This window comes from Pinus tabuliformis, chromosome 8 (assembly GCF_031772625.1).
Source record: "Pinus tabuliformis cultivar Carrire ecotype Pingquan chromosome 8, CPIR1, whole genome shotgun sequence".
Taxonomy (NCBI): domain Eukaryota; kingdom Viridiplantae; phylum Streptophyta; class Pinopsida; order Pinales; family Pinaceae; genus Pinus; species Pinus tabuliformis.
Genome location: NC_142294.1, coordinates 1,076,989,538 through 1,076,998,285, shown reverse-complemented (window position 1 = coordinate 1,076,998,285; position 8,748 = coordinate 1,076,989,538). Strand labels below are relative to the sequence as shown.

Sequence of the window (8,748 nt, the reverse complement as noted above, 5' to 3'; positions counted from 1 at the left end):
AGCATATTAATTTGTAACGTTTTTTGCTTCTTTTTAACGCTCAACTTTGCATCTTATTTTACATCTAGTTGTTGTCTTTTTTTGCATCTAATTTGGTGCCCATTTATGTGTCCTTGTTTTTGCCCAATTTGATATCCTTTTGTATGCGATGTTTTCTTCCCTTCTTTGTGTCAACTATTGCACAATTTTTCACTTCTAATTTAAAACACTTTGTATGTCAATTGTTTGCATTTTGTATTAATTCCTAGTTTAACATCCAATTTTACTTTCAATTTTGCATCCATGGTTACATCCGCATTTGACTTCTTATATAGAGTATATTTTTCTTTACATATATGACCCCCTTTATAGATTCATAGTGAAATATATGATAGTTTCTAAATATCATTAAAGAAGATATCACAATTCAAAATCATTTGTAAAGAAATTTAAAAGAAATTGACAACATCCATCCAAAAAAATAACAATGTGTCATTAACAATTTTCAAAACATGTATAAAATAGCAACATAATACTAATAAAATCAGTATTATTTTTAATCAAAACAAGTAAAATTCAAATATGATTAACAAATCAAAATATTTCATGAATATCGTTATTCTACGATAAATTAACAACATACATAAATTAAACTCATTGTATGATTACAAAATCAAAATGTCTCATTGATATAGGGTAAATTCACAACACCCATCTAAACATAACAATGTCATTCTACACAATAATTTCTTCATAAAAAACAATGCATGTGCATGCCTAGCTACCACCACCAAGATCATCCTCATGATCATCTTGACCATCCTCATTACTCTGATCCACATCATCACCAACACCGCAACTATCATCATCATCTCCTCCTTCACCACCATTATCCTCATCCTCATCCTCATCATCTCCTGATATATGTTGAACATAATTTGGATCATCGTCTTGGCAATCATTACCTATAGCATTCTGACAAAAAAAATCAATATTACATGTTAGTATTAATTACATAACACAACGCATGTTTTTGTTATACAATGTTAACCATAAAATGAGGTAAGATATAATATCTAATAGTACTAAAAAATAAAATGAAAATATGGTTTAAAAGTATATTAGAAATCCAACTAAGATTACATACCATAGAGTCCATCCAAACAACAAATTCAACCCATATCTTTTGCTGCAGCACCTCCTTTTCCAAATGATTTGGAGGTCTTCCATATTTTAGTTCCTATCAATCAGTAAATAGGGAGAAATTAGATAACAATGACTTTCTTCTAGTACAAAATTTATTAAAAAAATATCACATGTTTAATATACTTACAAAGGTTGTTATCAGTGCTTTTAAACCTTTCTGGCCACTACGATGAGTGACTTTTGTCTTGGTTAACCTCGCCTTGGATGCCTTGTCCTTAAACATAAACCAATTCAATTTATTTTCACACAAATACATGTCTAAGATACTTATAAGTATTAATACATTCTAAATAATGTTTAATGAAAAATTCAATACCTGAATTTTTATTTCATATATCTTATTTATAACATTTTAATGATTACAATAATACTCTTGTTACCAAATATTGTCAAAAGAAATCTTACAAGACCGCTACCTAAGAACATTGGACAGTTGAATGCATTAGTTAACATGTTTGAAGAATTCTATCTTCAAATCTAGATCCATCTCATGCGATTCCCGTATGTGGTATAAATTGTCTTGAAGGTACCTGCATCATTCGACACAAAGCTATTCAGCACAATCGTTAACAAAAAACATCACAACTGCACAATATGAACGATGCATCAAAATTGGCATTCACATGTCTAAGGTCTTTTTGGCATATCTGGTGTGGGTATAAAAGGTTTCCATTCAATCTCGTAAGTCTTTTTAACTATTATAAACAAACCACTAAAGTAAAACAAACAAATTAGTTATAAGAACTGAAAAGAAAGCTTGAAAAAAGATTAACATTTTCTAGAAGGCAAACACTAGAACACACTTCAAAATACTTTTCCTAAAATACTTCTTCAACCTGGCATCAAATTTGAAGGGCATGGTCATATTTCAATATGAAGTCATACTATATTTTCAACCCTTCTATGTTGGCAAGTTAAAACTAATGTTCCACCAAGACTCCGGGATAGGGAGATGCATGTCTGGGGTGATGCACAGGGGGGGCGTGTGAGAGTACCCTCAAATTTTAGGTAAAATTAGGGGGCAGGGGGATATGGGGGTATATAATTTTTTTAATATATATATATATATATATATATATATATATATATATATATATATATATATATATATATATATATATATATATATATATATTCAATAATGAAAGCATAAATACATTGATCCGTACATGATTGAATTAAATAATGAAATACACTGATCCATACTCATCATTCATACTAATACATACATCATTCATTCATACACCATGAGATTCAATAATGAACTAGATTGATCCATATTCATCATTCATTATTCAACATTCTAGAATCTAAATTGATTTAAAAATTAAATTCATCATTCATCATTCTAGATTCTAGATTCTAAATTGATTTAAAATTTAAATTCGTGATTCTAGAATCTAATTAGTACTAACCAAAATAGACTATAGTAGATACTTAAGCCTGAAGATTGGAATAGTAAATTGATATAACTCAAACTCAAAAAAAGTAAAGAGTGAAAGTCAAAGAATCAGTCTAAGGTCATCCATATCTAAAGTCAAGACTCAAAAGTTAAAACTGACGATTAAAAATGGCCAATGAGCATTTTAGGAGTGCCATGGAGGAGGAGGTGCAACAGTTAACTGGTAAGTCAAATAGTGTTGCGCAGCAAGCTGAGTAGACATAATCTTGGTAACTCGAATGAGTGAGTTAGAGATTGCAAATTAGTTTAGGTTTTGATATTTGTTATGTGTTGTTCTTTTTCATTTTAATTTTTTTTTATGGTTGTTTTATAATTTTTTATAATTTCTATATTACAACAGTTACTAGAAAAAAAATTAGTTAATTATTATGTTTAGCACAATTGCAAGTCGTGTGTTAGTACTAAAATAGGATAGATAAACAGCAGTGTTTTTTATAATCACTACATAGTCGAATTCCTATCAATCTTATGTGGAAATGATGTAGCTTGAAGTATCTAAATGCAGTACCAAAGTAGAATTGATACCAATAACCAAACAAGGCAGTGACAGCACAAACAAAATTTGTTGTAGCATCAAACTACAGAACTGTATTATCTAAATTTTTTCCTGGTAGCACTCTCATTTCCGTAAAATGTTTTTAATTCCAATGAACAAAGACTTGCCTGACTCGATAACGAAATTGTGTTCCTTTGACATCAAGGATTTAGAAAAGAATTTAAAAAGAACCAATCATAGTAGAAGGATCATTACAGGATCTAAATACTAAAAAATAATCACCATAAAAGAACACTAAACATTAAAAGTTAAAACTAAAGATTGGAGTATCTAAAGAACAGAACCTAATTATTGACAAAAACTAGACATTAAATGAAGGATCGTGGGATCTATGACCCAGTGCCGATAAGAATACAAAATCAACTTCTGCATTCCCCTCATGACCCATCTGGATATGGACTTAAGGAGACCAGAACCAATCTTAATAGATTAATTACAGGATGTAACTGCACAAGCCTAGTACTCCATGAGTCTATCCCCCATCTGCTTATACTAGATATAAACAACACGTTTGTAGAAAGTTAGAAAAATACATTGTACAATCAGGTTGAACTCAATACAGATTCAATTGGACCTACAACACATTCCAGCCACAAAGCTGGAAAGAGCACAATAAAAATAAAAGCAAACATTGAATCTTATCACTGTTGTGGATTTTGTCCTTAGAATGACATGAGACATTCCAAATATGATGCCCAATCTGATATGTTGGCTCTTCTAGCATGGATGCAAAGAGAAAGCAATTACAGTACTTGATCTGTTTTTTATAATATAAGACTATATTTTGCTAAGAAAACAAAGGTATACAAAAAAGCCCACATGCATTACATATCGAATATCATTCCTTCGGGAAAGCCCTAAAGGCCAAGTGTATGTGGAGACTAATATCAAAAGAGGACCTCTGGAATCAGATTCACATTCAGAGATATATTGAGCCCAATTCAGCAGAAGACTGGATTGGAAACCCAAACAAGTCAATCAACAATGCATCCATATTATTGAAAGTACTGACTATAACATTCCCTTTAATAGGCAGATTGCTGGCATGGAAGGTTTGCAATGAGGCTAAGGCGAAGATCAGTATAGACCCATGGATAAGCAGTGGAGCTGAGTACAAGCTGCAAGAAGCAGTGATAAACTCTCTTTAATCTAGACCAGGCAGTTGGACCAGGAAACTCCTCCATTTGCCAGCAGGATTGGAATAGCGCTGAATAGAGAGACAACTCAAAGGCCAAGAAAATATTCAATCAAAAGGATTTATAAACAAATCAAAAGTGTGCCATGCCTATATAAAAGACTCTGATGATGAACATGTCTGGTCTAAAATCCAGCCTTGGGGATTTACACTCCAAAGTTAGGATAAGAATCGTGTACCCTGGACAGACCAGAATGCACACTCTCATGGTGGAAGCGCATCTGGATAAGAACCTTTCAAAAGTTCATTATTTACATGCAGTTGGCAATCTTAAATAGAGCACCCACATAGGAAGTTCTTAAGAGAAGAAATGGATCAAGTCCAAGCAAATGTATCATGTGTAAAAGAGTTGAAAAGAACATAGACCACTTACTGATATTCTGTCCTTAATAAAGGAAATCTGGATGGTTTGACAAGGATAAAGAACTGTGGACAAGGAGGTTATGCTGAAGAGTGCTCTAAAAAGTGGTAGCAAAACTCAGTCCTCAAAGGCCTTCCTCTAATAGTATCATGGGGAATCTAGAAAGATAGAAATGTTGAAATCTTTGAAGACAGGTATATAACTCTTTCAATGTGCCTTCCAAGGTCAGTCAATCTTCTCAAACTTCAAAGCTTTTTCATCAACCCCAACACAGAAAAAGTTGATTCGTGCTCCTATGGACAAATCTGGAACATGGGGATTACTTTGATGGAGCTAGTCAAGGTACCCCCCAAAAAAGGGAAGCCATACGTGTTCTCTATTTCAATAACTCTCACTGTATCAGATTTAAAACAGATTTAGGTGAGGATCAATTAACTACACTGAGCTTATTTCCCTAACAATATTCTAAAAGCTAGCAGCCCACAGTGGCATTTAAAAAAATACCAGTGTTTGTTGGCTCATTGTTGTTAGATAGTGTACCCCAGATCATCTTCTACTAGGTTGGAGCACACATGGCAGATCTGGGCACCTTATATTACAGCAGCATTACACAAATACATGCAGCATTAAATTCCAAACAGCATAATGATCTGTTGGTGAGAATGCAGCAATAAATAGACAGTAGGAGCACATCACAAATTTTACTATTCCAGCAATAAGGGCACACGCATGCATGTATGCACCAGCCATAAATAGAATAAGATAATTTTATCATTATACTTCAGGTTAAAGATAAAGTGCTAAAGTTAGATGAGTCAGTTCTGTTTTATTTTTCACAGTCTTTCTGAATTCATTTTTTATCAGTTAGATAGAGCACAGATCCAGAGATCTAAGTAATATATCTATTTTTATAAACCCTAGGTGTCACTTATAAGAAAGAGTGAGAGTATGGATCTGTAATAGGGTTAGTTTCAGTTCTTACACAAAATCCTTTCTAGCAGATTTTTATTCAGCAGTATTGGAATAGCAGTAACAGATGTTTTTGACATTGATCTGTGTGTTCCAATGTATGTATTCCAACTGTGTTTGTAGATTTTAGTGAGATTTAGATTGCAGTTTTGATTAGCCTTTAAATTTAGACAGTGTTAGTTTCCACTAGAAGAAGAATCTGTTTACAATGAGTTAGACAAAAATTCATAATGGTATCAGAGAAAAGTTTGTTGAAACATTCTAAAAATCCTTGAATAGATAGTAGGACTGCTACCTATGAAAGGGAGCTATCAGGAGGCTCCAGGGATCGGATGCTATGATCCATGCTTGAGAAAAGCACAGTGAAGTTTCAAGTTGTCGGGTTCTTTGTTAGGCTGCTGATCTGTCTTAACTTTCGTTTAGGCGATATTCCAATGCAGTAGTATGGCTACAGTCAATCTCAAATACATGGACAGATTGGAAGGTCCCTCTTAACTTCATCCCAGGGAAGTCTCAAGTAACCAGCCTGCATCCATCTTAACTACAGATCTTCCAAGCATTTGGCGGGATCAAATTTCTTTTCACTCTAAAAGAGGTTTGCACCTCAATAGATTTGATCCCTCTCGACACTTGATAGATCTGGAGTTAAGATGGATCTAGAGTGAGAAATTATTCTTACATAAGAATACCATTAGCAAAACCATGGGTTGTCAAAACCACCAACAATAAATTGACTATTTTACCTCAAGTTTATTTTAATTATTAATTTTATTTTTTTTTTTTTATTTTTTTTTAATTTTATTTCATTTCCATTTTATGCAATTTGACTGAGTCAAAATGTTTACATATCAAGACACGACATTACAACATCTCTTCCATACCAGGCTGGTGAGCGCCTCTAGGCACAAAGATATTGTTGGAGTAGGATTTGTCTAACTTCATTGAGAAACTGGTTGTAGAGCCTCCCAAACCTGTGTAATTAGTAAATCATAAAAAGAAGATGGCCAAGGTCAAGTGAGTCATACTTGAATCTATGAAGGATCATTAGATCCCTCACATCACCAAAAAGACCACAATAAAGTACATGTTTGATGCTCTAGTCACTCTATCAGACTGAGAACAACAAACAGAAGACATTGCTAAGAAATAAGCTTAATCCCTACAAATGAGTAAAAGGATATTGTAGTTTCCTACTTAATGAAGATTATTGATCTCCATGATCAGCTTGCAGCAATTGAGAGGAGGTGAAGGGTGAAAAGCTAGTACTCATTGCATTAAATAGGTCCTGTTCTTTTTGGAAACTTTTTGGCTATGACATCTAGGCCAAAAAAAAGTTAAAACTTCCCATTTTGAAGAGGCTATGGAATGACTTCAACTAGAAGGAGCATAATGTTGTCCCCATTAGTAAGACGAAGAAGGGCAACAAGAAAAGAGGAACTAAGAAGTATTAAAAAGGGAAGAAAGAGAAGCCAGGTTCTTGTAACCAGGGAAGGAAGGACTTGAGCCACATCAAGTGCTTCAAGTGTCAAATGTTTGGGCACTTCGCTTCTAATGTCATCAAAAGAAGGGGAAGGGAAAGCAACTTGTAAAGAGTACAAAAGCATCAGCTCAAGTGGATGAGCTTTCATCCAATCTCGAGATACACTTCTCAATGGTCTCATGCCTGTCATCTGACATCATGTCTGATGTGGACTGGTATGTGGACAGTGGAGCCTGCAAACATAAAACCTCTAACAAGAGTACCTTTAGTAGAACTTGGTGATGATGCCACATATCCAGTTGCAAGAGTGGGATCCATCAAGTGATATCCTTAAGCTTACTAAGTTAATGATGTTTTGTATGTACCTAGCTTAACTAAAAATCTCTTTCCAATTTCAGTGATGATAGATCCTACATATATGGCTAACTTTGAAGATCAACAAGTCCTCATCCTAAATTGCAAGGGAATCCTATAACAACTTTAGGGTATGATAGTGACAACATGTGTGAGCTTTGATAAAAGAGACTAGGTCACTTGCACTAGTGAATGTTGCCAATCTTGAAAAACATGGTGTGGGCATTGCCAATCTTCAAGGCTGAGAAGAAAGGTGTGTGCAAAGGTTGTGCACTTGGCCAGCATGTAAAGGATGTTTTCCTGGCAGTAAACATAGGTCAAGAGGGGTTTCTGACCTAATCAACTCAAATGTATGTGGGCCCATCTCTTCAACTTCCTTATCAAGTAACATTTACTATGAAAATTTTATTGATGATTCTTCTAGGAAGTCCTAGACTTAATTCACAAAAACCAAAGGAGTTTGATACCTTTTGCATGAAATCAAGAATCAAGAAAATGTTGATAGTTCCCTACAACCCTCAGTAGTTTGGGGCCTTGATTCATGATCTAGTTCTGCTCATGTGTCTCTGTGTATAAACATGTCTCATCATTGTCTATATTTTGAATAGGTATCCTCACAGAATTTTGAAGGATAAGACTGGAGGAATTCAGAAGCCTCAAGTAACACATCTTTGAGTTTTTCAGTTGTCCTATCTACATTCATATTCCAGATGGGAAAAGGACCAAGTTGGAACCTTCTAGTTTGAAGGGCATTTTTGTAGGTTAGAGTGAAACCTCAAAAGCTTATAGAATATACATTCCATCTCAACATAAAGTAGTTGTGAGCAGAGATACCAAGTTTGAAGAAAATGCATGGTCCTCTAAGTCTCAAGAACCTCCAATAGTGACCATGGAGGCAGAAGAGCTTGGTATCCCAAAAACAGATCTGCAGAAATCAAAAATATCATGAAACGCATACTTAGATCAGCAAGCTTTTGGAAGTGCAAGGGGTGCTTCTTTACCTTCAAGTTAAGCTAGAAAGCCTAGATGGCTAATCTAGACATTAAAAGAGGCAACAGAGTAAGTTGGTGCTCCAACTACTTCCCTTCAAATAAGCCACCCTCCTAAAAAGTTCCCTAGTTATGTTGCACTGATATCTTTCATTATTGAAACAAAACCTTCTAGTAACGACAGTAAGGAAGCAAGT

General features: G+C 34.2%; 1 protein-coding gene across 1 annotated transcript; it reads right to left on the bottom strand.

Moving 5' to 3' along the window:
• Positions 1–638: 638 nt before the first annotated feature.
• LOC149239051 (uncharacterized) lies at positions 639–1,678 on the bottom strand. Its single transcript, XM_089367051.1, has 4 exons — positions 1,591–1,678; positions 1,313–1,399; positions 1,127–1,219; positions 639–954 (listed from the first exon to the last, which is right to left on the bottom strand). Exons 1-4 carry the CDS (start codon positions 1,636–1,638, stop codon positions 757–759), a joined length of 426 nt encoding a protein of 141 aa, XP_089223177.1. The 5' UTR covers positions 1,639–1,678; the 3' UTR covers positions 639–756.
• Positions 1,679–8,748: the final 7,070 nt, after the last annotated feature.